Source organism: Cyprinus carpio, chromosome B17 (genome assembly GCF_018340385.1).
Source record: "Cyprinus carpio isolate SPL01 chromosome B17, ASM1834038v1, whole genome shotgun sequence".
Classification (NCBI taxonomy): domain Eukaryota; kingdom Metazoa; phylum Chordata; class Actinopteri; order Cypriniformes; family Cyprinidae; genus Cyprinus; species Cyprinus carpio.
In genome coordinates, this window is record NC_056613.1 from 17,279,151 (window position 1) to 17,304,434 (window position 25,284).

The 25,284-nt window shown below is 37.0% G+C and overlaps 2 protein-coding genes across 2 annotated transcripts; both read left to right on the forward strand.

Annotated features, from left to right (window-relative positions):
• The first annotated feature begins 5,722 nt into the window (after positions 1-5,722).
• LOC109076763 (ras and Rab interactor 3-like) lies at positions 5,723-19,748 on the forward strand. Its single transcript, XM_042742586.1, has 10 exons — positions 5,723-6,167; positions 7,388-8,024; positions 9,226-9,340; positions 10,053-10,125; positions 10,224-10,315; positions 11,147-12,571; positions 13,769-14,077; positions 16,950-17,081; positions 18,271-18,434; positions 18,524-19,748. Exons 2-10 carry the CDS (start codon positions 7,449-7,451, stop codon positions 18,848-18,850), a joined length of 3,213 nt encoding a protein of 1,070 aa, XP_042598520.1. The 5' UTR covers positions 5,723-6,167; positions 7,388-7,448; the 3' UTR covers positions 18,851-19,748.
• A 3,051-nt stretch (positions 19,749-22,799) lies between these two features.
• On the forward strand, positions 22,800-25,205 carry LOC122140226 (tuberoinfundibular peptide of 39 residues). Its single transcript, XM_042743074.1, has 3 exons — positions 22,800-23,103; positions 23,858-23,967; positions 24,341-25,205. Exons 1-3 carry the CDS (start codon positions 22,993-22,995, stop codon positions 24,705-24,707), a joined length of 588 nt encoding a protein of 195 aa, XP_042599008.1. The 5' UTR covers positions 22,800-22,992; the 3' UTR covers positions 24,708-25,205.
• Positions 25,206-25,284: the final 79 nt, after the last annotated feature.

The following is a 25,284-nucleotide window of genomic DNA, read 5'->3' on the forward strand; positions in this document are numbered from 1 at the left end:
CAGTTTGAACTTAAAAGTTTGTTGGCAGTGTGTGTACACAACCACCCTATTATGATAAAGATCCACCCAGTGTTTTTTTTTTTTTTTTTTTTTTATCTCGTTAGATCATTTCCCCTTTATCAAATCGAGCCGATCTCAGATGCATGTCTGTGTGTCATCACTAAAACAGGCCCCTCCCATGATAGTTTGATTGACATTAGCGTTTCAGCACAGACTGGACTGGCGTCTTACCTGCTCTGAGTGAGCTGTCATCAGTCCGCCAATGTTTCACCACCTGAGCAGATGTAGACAAGAATGACTCCTAAGCGATCAAGGTGTTCTGTTGTTGGATGTAATAATGAACATTGCAGTCATCATTAACTCCCGACATCTGAGTTGCTGAAGACGCAGTGGATTAAATAATTTCTGAAAGGAATGCGCCCCCGATCTACCTAAATGCGTCTTTGTTCACGCAAATCATTAGTGATCCAGTTTCACCTCTGAAGTGAGTGTAAGGTTTTTTTAACAAATCATTGCAAATTGCCTTTCCTAATAATGTGCTAGTTAGCGAGTGTTTTACAATGCTGTTTCATGCATTCAGAGTTGTTTACACTATTAAAAAGTTGGAATCTCATGCTAAGCATGGACAAAGTTTCAAAAAACAATTTGCACGTATGACGGAATATTTCTGTAGCAAAAATCTTACTTCTGGGTTTGTACAAGTTTCTGAGAGTTTTTTTCGATTGTGGCTCTTCATGAAGTAAACAAGGTTGAAACTCCTTATATGGGCATTTATCCCGGAAAAACGGGAATTATGAGTACAGTGGATGCAGTTTGTTTTGCCGGGGCAGCAAAGGAGTTTCACAAGTGTGTTTGTTGATGAACCTTTTATCAACAAGGCCCAGGTCGACGCTGTATTTGCACATCGTTTGATACTGAAAGATGGAGCACTTCCAGATATAAAAGATCCTGGTCATGATTCAGAACTGCAGACTGTAAGTGAAACGGCATCAAATGTCTGTGTTTTGTTGGCAATCAGCGCTCAAGTGTTCGTCACTCTTTAGCTCCACCCACGGCACACCTCCAGAAGCTCGGATTTTCCGGAGAGAATCGTAAACCTGTATCTTTCTTTTATAAAAATTATAAAACTAAAGACTTTTTGGACATATGAGGGATCTATAGGTAGTCAAGATTAACATGAGATTGAGTGAAACCATGTGTGTTATGTCCTCTTTGAAGTTTACCGTCTCTCGACTCGGAAGAGAGGGGCGGGGTCAGCAGAGCTCATTAGCATTTATAGTGAAATGCAATAAAACAGCATGCTGTAGACAGAGCTGTTTTTGACGGTAAAAACGGTGTTGTTTTACACTACTGTGAGAAATTTTCACCAAACTATATATAGAATGTATGTATGTCTGATGAAAATATGTGTATGTAAGAGAAGAATGTATGTATGTGAGAGAGAGAGAGAGTATAGTGAAAACGGAAGGGTATAGTGAAAATGGAAGGAGTATAGTGGAAACAGAAGGCGTATAGTGGAAACAGAATGCCGGTTAGGCGCGATCAGGGTCACCAGGACAGGTCTTGATCAGCATGGCTGAGATAGATGAGGCGGCCGCATAAGTATTTCAGCAAGCTATATGGATTTAAAAAAAAAAAAAAAAAAAAAAAATTTTTAAAGGATATTATTATATAATTTAAAGGATACATGGCCTCGTCCCTTGAGCCAGTTGTGATTGAGGATGCGGCTCAGCCTCAGTCGTGTTGCCAGATACACGTATTATAAGCGTCATAAGTTTTTTTTTTTTTTACTTAATTTAGGAAGTGAATAAAGTGGGAGGTTGCAAGTTAGGGAGAGCGATATCTTTATATTATTTCCATAACTCAAGATTTGGACTCATTGTGGTTTATTTATTTTTAGATTGTTTTTTTTATTGTTTATTTATTTTTTAATTAGTTAATTAATTAATTGACTTATTTATTTTTTCAATATCTGGCAACGCCAGCATAACTGACAGTAATAAAAAACGACCAGGTTAAAAACAGCGCGGGCAGGTTATTCCTGACAGGATACAATTTGGTAACACAAACGTAGTGATCATCATGATATATTTATCTTTAAGACAGATGCACTGAAGACAGACACAAAGAGGAGAGAATAGTCGCGCAAGCAGAGAAAATACTGTACCAGACAGAACAAATTTATTGAAATACTGAAAGAAAACCATAATTATGGAATAAGGATGGGGTGAATATGGATGTATTTCTGAGGAGAACTGACTGTCTTCCGAAAAGTTTCGATGGCATTTTCTTTTTCCTCTTACCGTCGTTAAATACACATTAAAGGAGTGTTAATTAGCGCAGCGCTGGGTGCAGCAATAACTCAGGAAACGCTAGTGTTCTATGAGCGCCACCTGCTGTCAGAGAGTGAATTTGCATTTTCATCAGAAAGAGCTTTATCGCCAAGTGTGTTTACACGCAGAAGGAATTCGTCTTGGTGTCAGGAGCTTCCAGTACAGAAAGTACAAACATAGTGCAGACATACATATAATTAAGGTAATAAAACTAATAATAATAAAGAGTAATAATAAAATATTCATTCAGCCCGTCTGATGTTTTTGTTTTGTGCAGTTGCTTCATGTTGCATATATTTTTGTTTGTTTGTTTGTTTGTTTGTTTGTTTGTTCAAGGTTAGTTTGGCCAGTAACAGAGCAAAATAAACATTTAATAAATGTAAAAAAAAAAATAATAATAAAAATAATAAAAGTAATAAGAACTAAATAAATTGGCAACGAGTATGGGAAACGGCTCACTTGATTGTAAAATAAATAAATACAATCGGAAATTGGAATCATTCACGAAAAATCCTGATCAGTGCATCCTCAAATGGAATAGAGTTAGACCTACCTGAAAGACCTGAAAAAGCATGGTTCATTTCAGTTTTATCTTTGAACTATTACCTATTTGTGCAAAAATGGTTATTATTTATTACAATACAATGTTACAGTCAACAGTGAAAACAAGAACTCTTATTTATTGATTGATTGATTGATTGTGGCAAGGCCTGTGAAAATTTTGCCAGGGCAAGTAAAAAATTTAAACCACTGGCCGAACCGGACCAGTAGAAAATTTCCTTAGCGTTAAGCCCTGTCAGTACGATCAAAATCAGTATCATAACACCAGAACACAAAAACACATAACACACATAATGAAAAAATGATACGTTAAAGTTAAAAACATAAAATATGTACTTGAAAAGAAAACAGGATGACTTATAGCATCACTGTAAAATTGTGAGGACGAGCTGAGCAAGTCTTGCACATGTATTTCCTGGTCTGAGAGTGACTTCCTGCTTAAACAAGAAGTAATGGATACCCAAAAAAGGTGCAAATATATGTATGTAAAAAGAGAATGCATGTGTGTGAAAGAAAAAAAAAAATGTATGTATGTGTAAGGAGAATGTATGTGTGTGCGAGTACTAATGTATGTATGTGAAAGGAGAATGTAAGTGTGTGTGAGAGAGTAGAAATGTATGTACTGTATGTGAATGGAGAATGTAAGTGTGTGAAAGCAAGTACAAGAATGTAAGTGTGTGAGAGTAGAAATGTATGTATGTGAATGGAGAATGTAAGTGTGTGAGAGAGAATAGAAATGTATGTATGTGAAAGGAGAATGTACAGTAAGTGTGTGAGAGTGCCAGAATGAATTATGGCTTGTACGGCCCCTCAAAATAATCAGCATATATATATATATATATATATATATATATATATATATATATATATATATATATATATATATATAACCATTTAATTTTTCAATATATTACTTCTAGTTAAAAAAAAAAAAAAAAAAACAAGTGAGCTGCTTTGTCATTGCAGCAGAAGTACCAAAAATATCTTGGGAGGCCTTTGAATATCATCTTAAATAATGTAGGTGCCTTGAAGTCAAAAAAGGTTGAGAACATCTGATTTAATATATTGTACATGCTTTTCATTTTTTTTTAAAGCTTGTAATATTTCAACCCCCTTAAATGTTTAAGAGTTTAAGCATTTGTATTCAAATTCACGTTTACGACCATTACGCTTTCCCAATATAGTCATTGTGGTCTTCCACTGAGTTCATAATGTTGCTTCAATTCAGTTCACATTTATTTGTAGAGCGCTTTTCACAATGCACATTATTTCCAAGCAGCTTTACAGGAGATATTAATTTGTTATCATGACTTCGTCAAAGTAATGTCCAAAAGACTGCAAGTTTACCATTTGGGACAGGGGCGGTACAAATATCTCTGGTGGTACTTTTAACTAAATGTGTCAGCGTTTTTGAACAAATCGACTAAATAAATGATTCAATGACTCACTCATTTCGCCATGTATTACCATAATTTACAGAAAGAGTTACTAAATAAATCTCCACCACCAATGCACAGGCCGACAGTCTTAAAGGCACAAACAAAAACCCTTTGGACTGATCAGAATGCAACACAAGTGAACCAACTAATTGTTTTATAAAATAGTGCATAGGATACAATTCTATATTTCAAATTTTAGCATGTATTCATACTGTTCAGGGTAAAGTAAGTTTCTGGACTACTGAATTTAGAAATTTAAAGTATCTGTGTGAAAACACTGCTGTGTTCTTCCTGTCTGAATGCAGAGCTATAGTGATTTGGGAAGTTTCATGCAATGTATCTGCTGAACTGGCAACAGCTGTAAGAGCCGAGTGGAAAGAGTGACTGAGTCTCCTGGATGTGAGGAGTGAGTCAGACCCCCTCCCCCCATCCCCATCACTTGATCATTATCGTCATCACTTACGCTGAATCCAGAACAGTGCCGCCATTTCAACTCCCTCCCACCCCAAGAATCCTTTTTTTGTTTTTTGTTTTTTGACACCACTCATCAAGGGTTTTAAAGCAACACATCTTCTCCATAACCCAGTTATCAAGTGACAATCACTCAGTTACCACAGTGATATAAAGATACTTCACTATGGTGAGAGATATAGAAGATATCCTCTAAAAACCTGACACTTGAGGCATTTGGGTCAAGATGACGATTGTGACTTTTCTTTGAGATCACTCACTTGTGGAAGTCACACCTCGCTGACAGGAAGCATCTGCTGGCAAGCTCACAGGTTTGCAGTCCCCTTGAAGTACTTACAAACAAGCCAAGACCCATAAACAAATTGATTTGTCATGCAAAACATCAGACTTCTACAAAAATATTTTTATTTTCATAGCACACAATCTGAACTTTTATTTTCATATCTTGGTGCATTAACATACAAGTTCTTCACGCTCCTTAAGGTTTTGAAAGCTCTTGAAATGAGAGTCAACTTGCCTGCAAATGCAAACAGAAACCTTTAAAAGTTCTTTACACTTGGCAGCATCACAAATATGTTCCTCATTCTGAAGGCTCTCGAAAAGGCTGTGTAATGTTAATGTTCTCCATCAATGTGTGCTCTTTGCAAATATTATGGATCCAATGATTAGGAGCAAAAAGGGTGGAGTGCATGGCATACCATTCGCTCCCAACGGTAAAACTAACCATATGTTGGACTGCAGACCTTATGGAACTTCTTTTGAGGTTCCTGAGCATCTGGAGTTGTTTAACTTGTCAGACTGTGTGTGGTGGAGGAGGGGGGAAGTTCAGTGTTCACAGCTCTGTTTCTGGGGTAAACACATCTGCAGACATTGTTTGTGCTGCATTCACTATGAACGCGAGACAGAGACGATGAGAAGCAGAGAGTGTAGTCTGTTAGTGTGTAAGGTTTAGCTCAACCTTGTGTGTGTGTGCGTGTGTGTGTGTGCGTGAGAGAGAGAGAGTTTAGGGGGTGGTAAGGGGTTGGTTGACCATCCTGGACAGCCCCTTCCTGACTACATCGCTGACAGGAAGTACAGAAAGAAAAGGAGAAAAAAGAGACGTGAACTTTTCTGTTTCTCCTTTTTGGGTATTCTGCATTTTTTATGATTTCACCCACCCTCATCTGCAAAAAGAAAACATAATTCGGAAAACGCACCAAAGAGGAAAAAACACAAAGCGTGAAGCAAGAATATGGAGGACAACTTTTGCGGTGTTCTGGGGCATTTTATGAGGGATAATGTGTGACGCCAAGAAAGAATGTTGAGCGTGAGGAGTGAATGATGAAAACAGCTGTTGGGACTCAGAACACGGAGCATCCTGAGAGTAAGTAGGCAGATACACAAACATCCACTCAATATATAAACACAATGTACTGTCTTAGTGATTTTGACTATTTGCCCTCACTGAGCAGAAAAGGTATTTGTTAAGTCGTGAAATGATGGTCACTTTTTGGAAGAATTTCACTACAAGGCTGGATGAACAGCAATATCTGGGAAGCTGGAAGTCTTTACTTTTATACTTTTTAAAAAAGATAAACCAATATAAATTGTAGAAATGTAATATTATTGAATGATTATCAGGGGTCCAAATGTAAAAGCCTAATAACCCTTCATTAAATAAATCCATTTTACTAGGCCACTAATCAGAATATGTGGGTGGGACGACCCTGATCCAGATCGGTTTCTTTTCGAAGAAAAAATATTCAATGGGTTTATATATTTGAAGAGCTTTTAAAACACAAATGTAAAATATGTTTGCTTCCAAACAACTCTTTAGATAAATATTTAAAATAGTATTTAATATATTTTTATATACAGTACATATATATTATTTTAAAAATGTTCAATCAAATATATTTTTTAAAAACATATTTACCTATCGCATCGTGCTTGTCTCTTTATCTCTGTCTCGCTTTGTCAGATCTACTACCGGTTATATTTAATAGATATTCACTTTATTGTGTCTGCAGAGATTTGACATTATTTCAAAGGCAAAAGAAATCCACTAGTCCTTGAAAATACTGAAATGCTAATTTACTGACTTCATTTATGAGTTCTCAAGTTCATGTACAGTAAGCAAACTATAAATATTGTTTCTAAAATAGCATGAGCTCAAGCTATAAATTTCCATGAAGAATATGTTTTGCGGTATCACAGTACAACAATACCGCAAAGGAGAGATTTTTGCAGGAACTGGAAGAGGGAAACATCCTGGTAAAATGGAAGAGAGCAACAGCTTAGCTGAGAGAACAGAGAACAAAATACTGCTATGATACACAAGGCGTATTTCATCCTCACATGAATATGCTGACACATTCTCTGTTGCACAACTTAGCCGTATTGGCACATTTATTATGATCATATGACTTTCTGCACTGACCTCATGTTTTAAAGGGAAAGAGAAAAAAAATCGACATAGGCAGAGACTTCTGTTTTTTCTTTTATGTTGCAGTGATTATCTGACAAGTCATTCTTGAGTTGCAATGTGTTCACATCGAATTTTGTTATACTGAGATCTTTGTATGATCTTTCTTATGTCTGCAGGGTGATCTAAAAAACATTCATCGGATTCTTCTGAAAGTTCTGTTTGTCCTCATTATGCACTATGCTCTCCCCTGGCCCTTCCACAGCACCTTCAGGCCTCTCCAAACCCTCTTCCCCAACAATATCTTCACCCATTCAGGAATCTTTCCATCCACAAACCTCTCCTCTTCCTCTAAGTCCTCCTTCTTCCTTGACTTCTACACCGAACTTCCCATTGGTTGATATCTCTTCCTCTTCGCTTCCTGCTTCACCCTCAATCTCATGTGTACAAGCTTCCTCACCTCAACTTAACTCCAAACCATCCTCACCTCCTCCCCAGAAACCCATGTCTCCTCAGGGCCCAAAGCCACCCCTCCCAGCACAACTCCCCTCTGCTCTTCCTAAGAGCTCCTCCACTGCTCTGTCTAAACCACCTCCACCTCCTGGCGTTAGACCCTCATCTCCACCTCAACCCAGACCACCTCCACCGGTAGGCCCAAAACCACCAGTCCCTACATCTCCAGTTAGCAAATCCAATAAACCTATTCCTCCTGGTATCAGCATCCTGGAGAAACTGATTAAGACGTGTCCAGTGTGGCTTCAACTGGGAATGAAGCAGGACAGAGCCATGCATATACTGAGCAAGGAGTTTCCTGGGGTGAGAAGTTCATGTTGTTTTATTATTTATTTAACAGGCAATCAAATACATTTTAAACCATTGTGCCATGCCTGAATGCTTTTTCAGCATCTTGCAAGAGAATACATTGTTTTAAAGATGTTGCATCAAGTTCAAACAAATTCAACTTCAAGCTTCGGAACAGTCCAAAACAGTGGACCAGTCAGAAGAAGTGCGGAGAAGGCAAGGGGGCAAGGGGGATGTCTCAATAGCGAAAACCTTTCAGTGCACTGGAACGTTCACTCCCTGAAAAATCCCACAGTGCATTGCAATAACTAGGGGGCGTCGAAGCTCACTATGAAGTCACATTTCTGAAGCGTAAAACATAAATCACATTAGCCAATGCGATAAATATTATGATATGCTATAGAAGATTTGAAAAGACAAACAGTTTTTTTTGTCAAAATAATTAGTATATTTCAACATAAACGCACATCGCTAGACAGGTAACAAACACATTTATTTAACATTTATAATTAATATGCAGCTGAAATGTTGTAAGAACATGTAGCAGAACAATGTGTTTAAAGAGAATAAAAATAATAACAAAAAGAGAATGGTCCTGTCTGTTGTTTATTAATTCAAGCGGTGAAATTCTACTATGTTGTCCGTTGATGTTGCACGTAATCATGTCACTGGAATTCGAGTGATCACTGTCCCAATGTGCAGTGAGTCAGGGAACTTACCAGTGACTGAATTCGTGTACATGATCTACTGATTCACTAGCTCGGGAGCAAGGGAGCTGATTGAGACGCCCCCTTAGTCAAAGAAGCCTCTTAGCCAGGATGATTAGTAATCGTTTTGTTTCCAAAACACTGCAGCTTTTTTTAATTCCAAAGACCTTAGATCAAGATGATGCACTTGTATCACTATGAATGTAAAAAAGTTCAACATGCAAGACTGCTTATGCACAGTGTCTGGTCCAGATTTTCAGGATTTTCCCATTCAAGTAGACAGAACTTAGTCCTGTCTACTTGAATGGGAAGTAGACAGTAGAAGTAGCCTAAAATAGCTGGAGGTGCTGCCACCAGCGAAAATACTTTTTTTAAAAAAAAAAGACTTCACTTGTGTGTGAACATACCCTTACAAGTTAATCTTAATGTTATTCATTACTTACCTTGATATGATTCTATTTACACCATAGTACTGCTGAACTGATTGTGTCAATTGTTTGATTTTGCAGATCTTTTTAGTCAGGAGGGATACAAGTCAAAAAACAATGATATTGGCAGTACACCTTCCTGACCAGCTGGGGGAGCCCCATGTCAAAGAACTGCCTATAAAGGAAGAAAAGTCCTGTGAGTTATTTTGCATTGAGAAATGAGTGTTCTTTCAACTTGATTTAGTAAAGTTTATGCATAGAATGCCTTTATGCCAGAGACAAACCTACACACAAACACATTTGCATACAGACCTGAACACATCCACACAGAGAGGCCCACGCACAAACTAATTTGCATACATACCTGATCACATCCGCATAGATGTTTTAAGAGTGAATATAGAGAAATAAACAGACCCGAAAGGGTATTGCAGGGGCTTGGTGGTGGGGGTTGTAGAGACTGTGGGCCACAGGTTTCCTGTACCTAGCCTCTTACAGCTTCATTTCCTGGTATCTCTGAGTGTGTGTGTGTGAGTGCATACATGTGGTCATTTTAGCAATCTTTAAAAAGCAGTCTTGTCTTTTTTTGTCCAGCTGTTGTCTAGCTGAAAAGTTGTTTAAGATTTTTGTGTCGGAAATTATCTCTAACTTAATGTAAGTTAAAGGCGGTCAGTTTGACATGTTTATTTACACATTGCCATTCATCATTGTCCACCTTCCCACCCTTACAGTAATTCACCACTGAGTTGTTTCTATTTTAATGTTTCTGCGTCACCAGGAAATAAGTCACAACAACAAACATCATAAACTAGTGCCACCAATAAATTGAAGTATTATAGCTGAAAGGTAACATCGGGGACCTGATGTGAGCCTAGCGTTAACACTTCTGTTTTTTTCATTTGCTGCAGTGCTATACCTTGAAGGGTCTGTGCTGGTGTTTGAGAACATTTTTAAACTCATTGCTTTCTACTGTGTTAGCCGGTAAGATAAAAAACAAATCACATACCTCCATGCATACGTATTTTCCTTGATTTAATTTTTTCGCAATTCACTCACACTTTTTTTTTTTTTTTACTCAGCGACATTCTTCCTTTTCCCCTGAAGTTACCTCAGGTCATTCAAAAGGTAGCTAAATATGAGGACATGGAGGTGATCTCTTCTCTAGGATCAGGTAAGACAGAATATATTCATTTTAGTTTGGGTTAAGTTGCACTCTGAACTGTTTTCAGGATAAATCTATGGTAAATATAGTAAAATGTATTAAACAGATCTCTTATTCAGTAGCAGCCCTGACTCACATGCTGCCCTAGGCGAGAGGGGTGGGCAGAACAGATAGCGGGTACAATACCATGAAAATGCTGCAGTTTCTGAATGTTTACTGAACGTTTCATTATGTGCATGTATAAGTGTCCCATACCACCCCAGCAACTATTGAAAATTAATGTGCAAGGGTCAGAGTGTGTGTAGGATATGTTCCAATTTTGGTGGACTTTGCTGATCTCTTGTGTTCACCTTCTTGTGTGGGCCTGCTCAAACTATTGTAAAATTGCTCCATTAGCAATGAAACATGATTAGTCTAATTAATACAAAGAAAAAAGAAAAAAAAAAGCATTTCAGATCATGTGATCTCAACATGTCACCTCCTACTCAAAACAACCTACTTGATGTAAAATAAAAAAGCTTTTATTAGGTTACTAAGATGACTCATTCTCATTTGAGATGGTTTTTCAAACCACTTTTGAGATCTTTTTGTGTAAAATGTCTTTCAATGAGGACAAAAATAGTTCCGTTATTAGTGTTATTCCTTAACATTACAACATTTCTATGATAATCCATTGGAAGTGCTGAACAAAGGTAATGGTACAAAGGGAAATGCTGTACCTAAAGCTAAGTGATACATTCTGAAGACATTTCCAGGCAATTTGAATGATGAAATAATGCTGACATAGTCAGCTTAATTTAGCAGTGTGCTAACATGAACACATTTCTCATGCCAACACAGAGTTCTGGAACTCAGCTCTGAATAGTCATGAGGAAGTGGAAAACATTGCTGGTAGTTGTGGTGCTCTGGATAGGCAGGGGCAAAGCAGCTCCTGTGAAATCCAGATTTCCATTGGCAGTGACCGGCTTTGGTATGTCAACCCAATTTTCATTGAGGAATGCAGCAACAGCTTGCTGCCCACCTCTTCTGTCCCTGTTTTGAGGACCCAGAGTCTCAACACACCAGTCCAGGCTCCCCCCAAATACAAAAGGCCGCCACCCCTACGTCCTCGTCCTCCCAGTGCACCTGATTGTTCTCAAAACTATGCATTAGCCAAGCCATCAAAAGGGGAGTTCACAGCAGTTCTCAGTTCTCCTCCCCCTTCAGTCCAAAAAAGGGAAGGAAGTGACTGTGAACGTGCAGACAGAGAACAAAAGAGACAGGGAACTCCTGCCCCAAGCATTGAACGTGAAAAGCCAGCTGTCTTACAACCAGCTCAGGGCAAAGAAGGAAAACAGCATTCTAATACGTCTTCACATCGGGTTCCTCCAATACCAATCCGACGGAGGCTCTCCGAAAAGCAAGCTTCGGAGGAACCAACGCAGCAGGAAGTCCACACCAGCACCTCCACAGAAGCAAAGGACAATATTCCACATGTCCCGTTAGCATCCCTCATTTGTCTAGATGACAGTATGGAAGAAAGGGACAAGCCTGTGGACCCAGAGACTCAGCAACTTCAGGACGTGCCAGTGGAAGAGTCTAAGGTAACAAATGGAGCTCCAGTGGTGACTCTAGATGTAGCACCTCAACCGAAGAGGCCTAATGCTCCAGTGGCACCTCCCAGGAAGAAAAGATTCTCTCAGAATCTGACCGGACAAGTCTCCCAAAGCTTTGTCAACTCACTAACGCCAACGTCTACTTCCACTATTCCTTTAAACTCAAGCAGCCCCAGTCCCATCCACCACTCGCTCTGCATCGATGCCAGTCATCCCAAAGTCTCAGATGTTTCTCTATACTCTCCTGATGGTGGAGCTCCACCTGACCATGACTCTTACTCAACCAGCAGCACAGAGGAGGAGGTGGATACCAATACTACAACAGGTACTGCAATCAAGAGGACCCCAACAATTATGTTAGACCGCGCCAAACAACGACTGTCAATGGTGTCTATGGCAAACCTCTCGAATGTCCTCACAGGCTTCATGAACGCAGACCGTAAGCTGCAGAAACGCATTGTTGAACTGTCTCGGGATGGAAACACATACTTTGGGAACCTTGTTAAGGATTATCAAACTTTCACTTTGGACACCATGCGGAAACACAACTCCAGCACAGAGATGCTCCAAGAAATCAGGCAGATGATAACCCAACTGAAAAGCTATCTGATCCAGAGTGCTGAGCTACAAAATCTTCAGGAAGCAGCTGGATACGCTGAGGAGAAACTGGGTAATTGACCTCTGCATTATATTTACTGTCATTATCTAAACAATTATTGGTGAAAATGTTCAGATGTTCAGCTTCTGATGAGAGTATGTTTCATCCAAGCAAATTTAATTTAAGCAAAAATTAAGATTATCCCCAAAACAATGTTTGAATAAAGCATTGTTTCCATTCCATGTGTTCTAGAGAACAAAACCATAGATTCTGGGAAAACATATAATAATAATATATAATAATAATGGAAGTTGTAGCCAGCGGGGAAGCCACTGTTCCTCTTTATTACTAAATTATTTGGCATATAAAGTGTATAGCCAAAATGCTTCGATGAAATTCCTGTTTTGCTAGATATTGCCATAAGCTGTCTTGTATCTGCGATCAACAGTGTGTCAGGGCGGAACTATGACATAATCATTACCAATTATTCAAAGGCAAAATAGCATGTTTTACCAAATAAAAACACAAATGAGCATATACATTTTATTTACGTTTTATTTTCATCTTAGTGTGTCCAATCTAGGTTTTTTTATCCTAATTTTTGCATTAAAATGTGAGAACAGAGCTCATCTAGTGTCTGTTTTGTATTGTTGCTGTAATTACTTTGTAGTGCTAGAATTATCCAAGCAAAGCACCATTCAAGCAGACGATTGTTGCCACTATCTTACATGATATTAAGCTTTAATAGACCATCTGTAAAGACTGTGCTTCTCTCGGTTTTGCTGCTCAGTCCCTACAAAAAACCTAATGAAGTAACAAGACCACACTAGACCAAGATAACCTTTTATTTTCTATTCAATGCTCAAAGAGAAAGACTGGGATCTTCTAGCATTTCAAACTTCCATAGTGTTTGTGGTGCATTATGAAGAAAGTTTTCTTTTCATATTTTCCCCTGAGGAAAATGAACACTCTCGCATACACTGAGACACAAGACATGTTTGCTGCTTTTCCTTCTCTGTAGCACCAGAGTATTAAAAATGTATTAATGTCTTAGTAAGACTTTCACAGTGATATAGGCATATAATATTTGAAGCCATATCCTCATGGATTATTATGATTTAAAATTAGATACAGATAAATAATGTATAAAGAATTAATATATATCCTGGAGACTGTATGGAATTTCTCTTATGTTTATGCATTAATTATTCATAAACATCTTTTTCAGTTGCTATTGGTGTATCTGATAATTGTTTCCCCCCTCTTCAGAGATTATTATTGAAGCAGCCTTATGCAAAAGTGTCCTGAAACCCTTACGAGAGGCTGTGTATAACGGACTGAAGGATATCCACTCCCGTGCAGGAAATTTGAAGAAACTAAAAGAAAACCAGCAAGTGGTTCAGGGGACGACCACCACAGACCTGGGGGTCACCACCAGTGTTCCTGAAATGGCCATTATGGAGAAAATTCAAACAAAGCTGGGGAACCTGCACCAAGAATATTCACCTCAGAAGAAGATCGACCTGCTCCTCAAGACCTGCAAAATCATCTATGAATCTATGTCTGTAGGCTGTCCAGGTGGGTTTCTTTTGGGATATTGTGAATTAAAGACCCTGATGAATGTACGGTTGATCCTATACTTATGATGCATATATAGGTAATATATAGGTGTATATATTGGTAAATAGAGCATCTTTTGGAAAGTTATAGCTGTAGTTATATAATAAATAATATATCTAGTTATAGCTATATATCTAATGCTTTTGGGAACTGTAGCTCAGATCATTACTCATCAGTTCCAGAGAATATGGAGGAAGTAATAGAGAAGGACAGAAAACACGTAACCAATGTCTCTCTACACAGCCCAAACTCCGCCTTTTCCTCCTCATCCCAAAATTAGTCCTGATTTCATCAAAGCTGTCATTAGAACCTCCAAATAAGGAAGTGCTACAGCTGCAAAAGACAGTGCTTGTGCAGAGAGCTGTTTACAGAACTGGATATGTGTAGTATTTATCATAATATTAACTTTAAAAGCTCTTGTCTATATTATTTTGCATACAGAACAACAAAGTAAGGCCACCATGGTTACATGGTAGAATTTACAGTTTTTATGGTTACTGGAAAAAAGCTATTCTGATCTATAGCCACCAATCACGTCCATATTGATACATTCTAAGTTTTACGTTGAAACAACAGTACGCCCAATTTTCTGTCATACGTTCGTTTCGTAAATGAGGCCCAGTGTGGTTGGCACAAGCCATGACCTTGTTGCAATGAAGCCATGATTAATGTACTGTTGGACATATTTTATCTTGCATAGTTTTGGTTACAGTTTCGAGAATAAGGGCATGTCACGCAACTCGTCCATTTTAGCATCTGGCATCTGACTGCTTCTATACCTACATACTAACAACAATATTAATGTATTTAAGTTATATAGAAATGTATATCAGATAAATGTATATCAGTTAAGAACCACTGATCTACTATATTTCTTTTTTGTCCTTCCATGCACACTATTCTTGTTTCAGTGCTTTCTTTAATAGGTATTTATGAGCACTGAGATTAGCCCAGACAAGCAATGCTTGCAGATTCTGAGCTATTATTCAAGTGTTATTCAAAGAATTATTCACCCCATAGAACAGTCACAAATAAAATCCATTTCCTCTATTACAACTTCCAAACCGCAATCTTAAGCAATGGTTTGGGCATCAACAACCCTTTTCTGAAGCCCAAAACAATCTCTGTTGTTTAGGGTATGGTTCATTTAACAAACATCTGTTTCACAAACTCTTATAAAACACATTTTATAGAGAAAGTTTATCAGTGTGATCAACACTGACATTTTGCATAGTTTCATTAAATCTTTTTAATCTACCAATTAAACTTAAGTTTAACTCAACTACGGATGTTTCCAATGGGTTTACAGATTTGTTGACTGTGTAACCCTAGTAAGTTAAGACAGAAATTTTGATTCTGTAGTTTTCATTGCTCTCCTTTTGTTGATTTTATTATCTTAAATTAACCTTACTTTATTAAACTGCAGGTGCTATTTTTGGATCTATAATAAAAGGACTAGGTTTCCTGTGGGAATGTATTACTGAAGAAATGAAATGTACATCTGATGGGACAATTAACTTGCACAGAGAACACTACATCGCCTCTAAATTACCAAGATTAAAATGCAACGCATTGCAATGCAATTTTGTTTTAAAATTGCATTGCTACTTCATTTCAATGCATAGCGCTGTTTTTAAATGAACATTGAAACAGAAGAAATCCCAATGAATCAATCTTTGAAAGCTCTATATACTGCAAACAAGTTACATCTGTGGTCGTGTGCAAGCCTTTGTATTAACATAGAAAACATTTAATTATTTCAACGTGAACAGGTATTGCAACTGAACTATGCAACAAAATAGGGTCTGTGGTTAATATTGCTGAGACTTTAAAAACACAAGTTGATGACAAATTACTAACTATGGACTACAACTAACACAAGGACTAGAATCTGTGTGCTTAAAAACATGAAAATCTCTTCAGCTAACGTAAGCCACAGACCTTATTTTACTCTGAAATCAACAACCGTTCCTCTAAAAACCCATTAAAAAAAATTCCTGAGGGATCCAAGGGTGAATTAGCTTTCCAGTTTGGCCAACAAATTGACAGCTATTTTATTTACAGTCTACTTCACTGCACCGGTGATAAAGCTAACACAAAACCATAGACTAACAGCGACAGGTGCAGGCTGAATTTGCTAGTGCTACAGACTTCATCTTTCATATTCACAGCTGCAGTGTTGTTTTTTTATATTTAAATGAGCAGATGTTAGTTTATGGTTGATTGTATTTGATAAGTAATGGACATGGGTATACAGATGCAAGCCAGTTTTTACATCCAACATATGTTTTTGTATTCGTCTAAAAGATTCACCATCGAATGCCCAAATGTAAGCATTAAAAGACTGAAGTTTTAAAATGATTTGGCCCCTTTGCCCATACAGCATAATATCAGTCTTGTGACACTTAGAGTATGCAGCACAGCTCTCTCAGCATATTCTGAATTGTATTGTATTGGCTGGAGTCCAGACGCAGTCCAGGGTACATTTCTGTCCAGCATACATTTCTTGTTCTACATACAAATAAAATACAGGGAGTGCAAATGACTAAACAGGAATCTGGGAAGTGTTGCAATGAGTGCGTTCGGGAATCAGAAAATGTGTCCTGTTAGTGGTCAACACATCGATCTGTCCCCTGTAGCAGCATTATCCACAATGAAGATTTTATTCTCAAAGCAACAGATTGCCACGTACTTTACGAGTAAATTCCACTCATATTTAGAAATAACTTGTTCTGAGCTTGTTGTATTATTGATGTGATATGAATGATTTAATACTTTGGCATTTTATTAATGAATGTATTTTGATTATTTCCTGATTGTTTTGTAACAGGAAAGGCTCACGGGGCTGATGATTTCCTGCCTGTGCTGATGTACGTCTTGGCTCGCTGTAACATCAGCGCTCTGTTGCTGGATGTGGAGTACATGATGGAGCTAATGGATCCGGCACTGCAGCTCGGAGAGGGTGAGGACACACACACACACACATATAGCCATATAGTGAATGTACAAGAACCCATAGTCACTGTGAACGTGTAAATAATGGATAGATTGCTTATTGATAATCATGAACATTTCCACTACATCTCAAAAGATGCATTGTATTAAAAAGCATTATGTGGTGGATATGACAATGATATTAAGATGATGTTAAGATTTTTGGAATAAAATGCCTGACTCATTTATTTCCCAAGGATGATTTGACAGTACTTAATGTAAAAAAATTATTATTGGAGTACGTTTTACAAGAATTTCAGTCTTTCTACAAAATTGTGTTTAATTCAATGTATTGCTTGCTGTTTCTTTATAATTATGATAACTGAGTGAAAATTGTTTTTCTACATAATTTGTTTTTGTGTAAATACATAAAATGAAATAATATTTTGCACTTTTTCCATAACTTAACTTGATTGGAAATAATTATAATATTGTAAACAAGGGTGATATTTACCTGAATTTTATCGTCTTATATTTTTTTCACTCTTTGTTTAGATTGTCACAGCTTGTATAATGTAGAAATAATTTTATGATAGATTTTCATCTTTTAAGATTAAAAGTCTGGGTCTAGGACAAAAGTAAAACAATAAAATCAACATAAAATACATTTGAAATATATATGAAATATAAAGTTGTTAGTTTCAATAAAAATTAACCCCTAGGAACAAAAAGTATATGAAGACACCAATAAATACACATTTTACAATAATGTTTATCATTTTAGTCACAAAGCAACACTGAACATCCGCTAGAATGGCAAAGTTACTGTTGTAACTAGTGATTAACACTATTAATCGTATCCAAAATAAAAGTTTTTGTTTACATAATATATGTGTTAGCTGTCACTGTGTATATGTATTATGTATATATAAATACAAACACATGCATGTATATTCAAGAAAAAATATGTTATGTTTATATTAAATATTTATATATAATATAAAATATAAGAATATAAATATATAAATGTATATGCATGTAAATATTTCCAAAATATATGCTGTATGTGAATGTATGTACTGTATATATACATAACAAATATACACAGTACACACACATTTATTATGTAAACAAAAACTTTTATTTTGGATGCAATTAATTGCGATTAATCATTTGACAGCACTAGTTATAACCATTATACATCTACATACTTCTAGGTTCGTACTATCTCACCACCACTTATGGAGCTCTGGAGCATATCAAAAATTTTGATAAACAAGCTGTGACCAGACATCTGAGTCTGGAGATCCAAGACTCCATCCATCGATGGGAGCGCCGCCGCACCCTAAACAAAGCCAGAGCATCACGCTCCTCTGTACAGGTATCATGACCGCCATATTGGCTTAGAAAAGCATTGGCCAGTCAACCGTGAATTTATTTTTTCTTTATGTTGTTCTACCTTCCTGTCAGGACTTCATTAACGTGTCCTTCCTGGAGGCTGGATCCAACACCAAGACCTTGGGATTGCGTCCCAACACTACCGCTCAGGACCTGTGCAATCAGTGTGCAGAGAAGTTTGAGGTGCTGGATCCTGAGTCTTATTGCCTAAGTGTGCTGGTTGACGGCCATTACAAGCATTTGTCTCCCGATGAGTTTCCTCTCACCATCAAATCCACTTTGCACCACAGTGAGCCACGCAAGGACTATTATTTCGTCTACCGCCACGGTCGCTGGCCAGAACAAGAGTCTGTGGATCAGACGCCATCTACACCAGCTCCTGAAGAGAGTTTTATATGAACTAATGCGTTTGTATGTGTATGTGTGTGTCAGTGATAGGTGGGTCGTTAGCAGAGGGTTTGAGCTGCTTGAATGGACAACTTTAATTTGTGAAAGAATGTAAGCGATGTACAAGAATGTAAACTGACATTACAATACCTAACCACATAGCAGAATGTGCTATTTGCCCAGGGAAATTATACGAATACAAAAACTGGCTTACAAGCTGGCTGACATTTGCTTTAAAACATGTGCTGGAAAGGACCAGGACTGGAATCCAAAATCTGTTTGGAAAAGATCTAATATTATTTCTCCTAGAAACGCCTCACATGAAAAGCCTGCATTATTAAAAAAAAAAAAAAAGAAAGAAAAAGAAAAAAAAATTTGAGACTCAAGAATATCTACACACACACACACATAACAGATACATCCTTCACCTTAGTTAGCCTTTACTTCAGCAGATCTGTTGTTCCCAAGCGTTATACAGTCCTTGAAAGTTTAATGATTTACAAATTAAACTTCATCTTTCCATCTATGGAAATCTTTTCACAACTCAGGGCTCAGCAGATTGTGACTCATACCCTGTTTCGGTGCTTATTTCTTCATTTATACATTTCTTTAAGCAATGCAGCTTTACAAACCTTGAACTGGTTATGCACCTGGCATTGCTCTTCTGTCATATACTGCCATACAGATATGCTCTCTGTGTTATATTTTATTCATATATGGTTTACTGTTGCTGCTTTTTATATCACAACATATACAATAGTTTAGGCATAACCTCTGGTTTTGTGGCAAATTATTTTAAGCAGCATGAATGCATATGTATCACGCTGTGTGTCTGTTCCAGTGAGCACAACACTTTTCAAAATGTGTTATATTAAAAAACATATTCTGGTAATAAATACATTTTACATTACATATGGTGTGCGTTCGCATGGAAATGGCAACTTTAATATGTTAGTTAGTTCCCTAAAAAATACCACTTGAGATTCCCATAAAACACTTCCATCTCTTCATTTGCATTATGTATAATGTAATCTCTCTCTCTCTATATAATGAGTAAATTACAGCAATAGGCTAAGTCAAAAGAGTCTGTGCGATTATTGGGTGTTACTTACTAAACAAATTAAAGACAAAAGAGGTCAGTGATCAATAAAATGGTAATCAGATTATTTATAACATGCACTAATATAATCACTAATATAAAATTAAGTTCAAATGAAATTTAAGTGTTTTCAACTATTTTACAAAAGGGCTCATCAAACCAGATTATGGAGCTGAAACTGTTGTATAAGAGTGAATTTAAAGGTCTTTACAACTACAGTAACTCTTCAAGCTGCTACCCTGAAAATCTAAATGTGATTCAGAACATGCCCACAGACAGTTATTTAAAGAAACCCTCATATTAGTTAGTACAAGAGATTTAACAATAGCATCCATCTTGTTTGTGCATGAACAAAAATAAGAGGGGGTGTTTTACCTGTCAGATTTAAGAGAGAACCAAAGCTTTAGCTCCAGACTGACACGAGTGGGAAGGATATTTGTGCTTTTACAAACACTGGAATTCTGGGTATTGGAGCCTCTCTGGAGGCACACAGGCTCAGGTCTGTTTATTGCATATCAATGATAGAGAAATACAGCAGGGTAAAAATGAGACTGTAATACACGAGATGATTGCAGAGGTGTATTATGCAAATGTATGATATCATGCTGTTCTTCCCTTCCAGATGTGACAATTTCATTAATGCATCCCTGAAATCCCTGATTACAGTGTCATTCCATGAAAATCATAAAGCGGTTTGTGTCTGATGGTGTATTAAACACTAGATTAATCGCCAACAGAGAAGTGTCTTTTAAATGACAGAAGAGGAAGTGACATCATGTGAATTCTCTGGGGGAATTCCATTCAAAAGTGAGCATAACAATAGCACTTTGAGTGAACATTAGCTGTAAGGCATCATTGTCTCATATGGCTGATTAGTACACCCTACACAAAATTTAATCTGAATGTTATCTTAACACCAAAATTCCTATTTATATTAGTTAAGATAACTGTGCAAATAGTGTGCTTGCATTAAACATAGCATCTTTTAGTTCAAATTTATTATAATAATTTGTGTATGGTTTAAATGAGTGTAAATCCCACACAGCATCTGAAATAAATTACACCAATTTCATGAACTAATCCTACAAATGCACCACCCAGGATCACATGATCATAAATGGCAAATTGCTTCCCTGAAGTGACCATAACATGTCCCAGCTGATTGCCTTTTAATGAGCGCTTCATGAAAGGGATTTATTTGCATTACATCGCACCACTATACATAACAGACAGTTTTAGACCTTTAGAAAGACCTTCATTTTGTCTCAAATGGTCAAGGTTTGGCTGATTAACATGACCGCCGTTAGCCTCATCTTGTAGATCTCGTACATAATCTTGCAGTAAAAAAAGCATCTTTCTGTGTTGACTCTTGAATGTTAATGATAGGAAGGCTAATATTATCACATTCTTAACAATGAGAAAAGCTGGAGCCTTTTTTAATGTTCCACTGCCACATTCCCCTCTCAGATATTCATTTATATTCAGAATATATATTCAGAACATTAATTTTCATAGTTTTAGCTTGAGATAGCAGTGATTTAAAGTGCTCATTTTTCACTTCTAAAGACATTTATTGTCTGACATATTGTTTAAATCTCAAAGCTGTTTAAAAATTAAAAAATCACCTCTCCAAAAAAATGTCTCTACAGAAGATCAACAGATGACCTTCACGGAAAGTCTGAGATCTTTCAAAGTTTGTAAGCACGACAAATCCCGAGATTTAGATGATGAGGATATGAAAGACCAGGAGGTGAGGGAAAAGAGAGAAGAGAGAGTGCTAGCTTGTGAAAAAACACTTATGACTCACAGTCACGGTTAACGGTGGTAAAACTTGCAGATCTATGGATTACAATCAAAGTTGAGGCAAAAGTTTACCAAGCGCTTCAGATCATCTCCTCAGCCTCTCGCCCCTGAATCCCTCGACCTAGTCTGCCTCACGCCCTGATTCTTTCCTTCGACGCTTTCATTCTTGTCCCTCCACTCATGTCCTCTATAATGACTGTCAGGACCTGCTCATCTGAACCTTGCACTCACAACCGCTGCCCATTATTTTAAATGAGACCTCGCTAAAGTCTGCTTCGGTAACAAGCCTTCCTGTGCTGAATGAAAATGAATGTTTTAGTTCACCGGATGTCGCCTATAGATTGAATAAGTGTATTGGCTATTATATTAAATAACTATGAAATATATAGCCAATAAACACACACATTTCCGTTAGAAAACAAGGTGTTCTTTATGTGTGAAAAAAAAAATATTAATCTCACATGAGCGTTTTAGCAGTTGTCAGATTGTGTGCAGCGTTTCTGAAGCAAAAGCCTACCTGTGGTTGCGTAAAATGCGACAAATTGTCTTGTGGGGGTTTCAGCGTGTTTGACAGGACCTTTCAAATTTAATGAGAGTGACGTCTTGCTTGGCCTAGAATCCAAACGTGTGCGTAGGCTGCTTGAGGACGGCAAACACGTCACTTCGAATTCGGTTGAGGATCCTCATTACCGACCCTTATCTTGCAACTCATGATCATATAGGTTACGCCCAGCAACAGGTAGGTCACGCGCTTGAGTCAAGGACATTTACACACCATAGTACGGAAAAGCTGGAACATGTAGTTTTGATCATGTGGCACTTTCCAGATTTATCCTTTTTTCCTTTTTTTGAGACATCATTAGGTGCTCTGACGTCCAAACAGTCGTCTTTTCTCCTCTGATTCTTTCCTCTATTTTAAGGCTCCATCCAAACAGGACAGTCAGGGGTGTGGCCTTCTCTGTTTCAGCTCTGTTTCCTTTCAAGAATGACACATGCCTTTTTATCTTTTCTGTTTCCCCCTACAACTTCTGACAAAAAGAGAGGTATATATAATCCCACACAAGCAAAGCCTGTATATATTCACACTGGCACCTGACAATGCACAACAGAGTTTGGGGAAGAGCTCCAATCTGAGAAGTTGATAAAGCAATACATACGAAGACGTACCATAGGCAACTTCTCAACTGTTAAATACCTACCTTGAGTGATAGACAGAAATATTGGACAATCACGAACCTCTTTGAGACATTGCATGGAAGATTTGGAAACCAGCTTGGAGTCACACAAGACTGATTGGATTTTTGACCCCAGACAAAGACCTTCACAGCAACACACAGCCAAGAGGAAGAGCTTCTCCACAAAGGTGCCATACATTTTAATATTAATTTTATTATAATTGTAAATGATAATATACTGAAATAAAATGAACACATAAATATATATTAAAATATTTGTTATTATTAAACAATGCATGCTATATTTAATAATAATATATTACCATTAACTAATTCTAAAATGTAGTGTACCTACTAAAATTGTTTAAATATATTTGGATTTATATTGATTTTGAAAAAAAATTGGTTACAGATACGTTTATAGTTTAAGTTTTTTCTCTAGGAGGCTTTTGGGCATTTTAAAATGACTAGATTATTTAAATATAATGTTTATATTTATTTATTCATTAAAATGTTGTAGTTTTAAATGTTTTTTTTTATATATATAATAGAGAACAGATAAAGCAGAAAATAAGTAACATCAACATTTCATGATAAATTGTCTTGTATTTTAAAAATATAAAAAGACGCAGTTAACACATATGTACTTTTTTAGTCTATTCTAAAATATTGCTGTATAATGTAAATAAGTGAAAGGGTGTGAATAATTTACATACTGTAGGCGTTTGAAATATACTTCTGATTGGCTGATGTATGAGTTTCATTTCAAAGTGGCCTGTAGTCAGAACTATCTTCTAGCAATAGTCAGCATTCCTCATATTTCTCATATCTGAGTACATTACATTCAATATACATTTTGGATGTTGCACATGTATCTTCTCTACTTCTCACAACATAAATATTTGACTACTATTATGTCTTGCTCAACATATTCATCTGTAGATGGTGGCTTTACCCTTGCCTCTTCGTCCTGCCCTATTGTTCTTAGTCCTGATGAGTGTGACACTGATGACATCTGCATTTCCCCAGCCTCAACTTCGACCTCTGCAAAGGTATAACTGCTCATTATATTATTATGATTTTGATACAGCTATGTATCCCTTTGGTAAAAACTCACCAAACTTTGCATTCATGACGAGTCTGTAGTTAATTGCATTCTGTGTAATTATGGGATGAATGAGATGTGTGGTTTCTTAGCAACTAGTTGTTAAATTTGCAGTATTCAAAACATAAAACACCATTTGAGCTATAGAGAAAATTTTACATGGAAGTCTCTTTTTTGCTCTCACAGAGAAAAATTGTGCCTTAAGTAGCAGAGGTTCTGCTATGGAAACCTTAAAATTTCATACCTTTTTTACATTTTTTAACAGCAGCTTTCTATTATTCGCTAGACAGATTTCTGACACTTCTCTTTCTCCTAAACAGTAACTTGCGTGCTATTGGTGAAGAGGACTCCAAAGGTGAACAGTGGGAAGTTCTGTACCCCTCCATCTCACTCCGTGACTGGAGCATTCAGATGCTGACCGCCCCAGATTTTGGTGCAGCTAAGGCTGGGACAGAACAGCTGGTGGGGGATGATTGGCTTCCCCTCAGCCAGTCACAGATGGAGGAGGAGCTGGTGAAGGGCTGGCCGGGCAACTGGCCTTCACGGGTGGGTCACCAGCAGAAGAGAAACATAGTAGTAGCAGATGATGCTGCATTTAGAGAGAAGAGTAAGCTTTTGACAGCAATGGAAAGACAGAAATGGCTCAATTCCTATATGCAGAAACTCTTAGTAGTTAATTCTAAGTAATTAGAATGTTTATGTTATTGTATATATATATATCAAATATGTTGAAAAAAATTAAATTTCATGTGGGAGAAAAACACATTTGATTGTCCAGATAATGTAAACAAGTTAAAGGGTTAGTTCAACCAAGAAAACAAAAAACAAAAAAACTGTTCTATACTCATGCATTTTAATCCCGTATGATTTTCTTTTCTGCCTGGTACACAAAAAGTAATATTTAGCACAATGTCCCACCTGCTTTTTTTCCAACAAGAAAGTGAATCGAAATGAAATGACATGAGGATGAGAACTTAATTTTTTTTGGGTGATCTGTCCCTTTAAAAAACAACTCTTGAAACAAATTTAAAAAAAATGTATGTAGTTTTCTCCTTTTTTTTTTTTTGGATGATCTTTGAATAAGGAAAATGCATGATGTGTTTGTTGGTCTGATTATGATTTGAATAAACACCTGAAAACTAATGGGATGCATGGAATATGAGCGGCCATAATAGATTTACACACTTTGTTTTTGTGCATTAGTTTTTTTTGTCAACAGTTTGTTAAATGCTTCAACATAGGTAAGACATATGTGATGCAATGT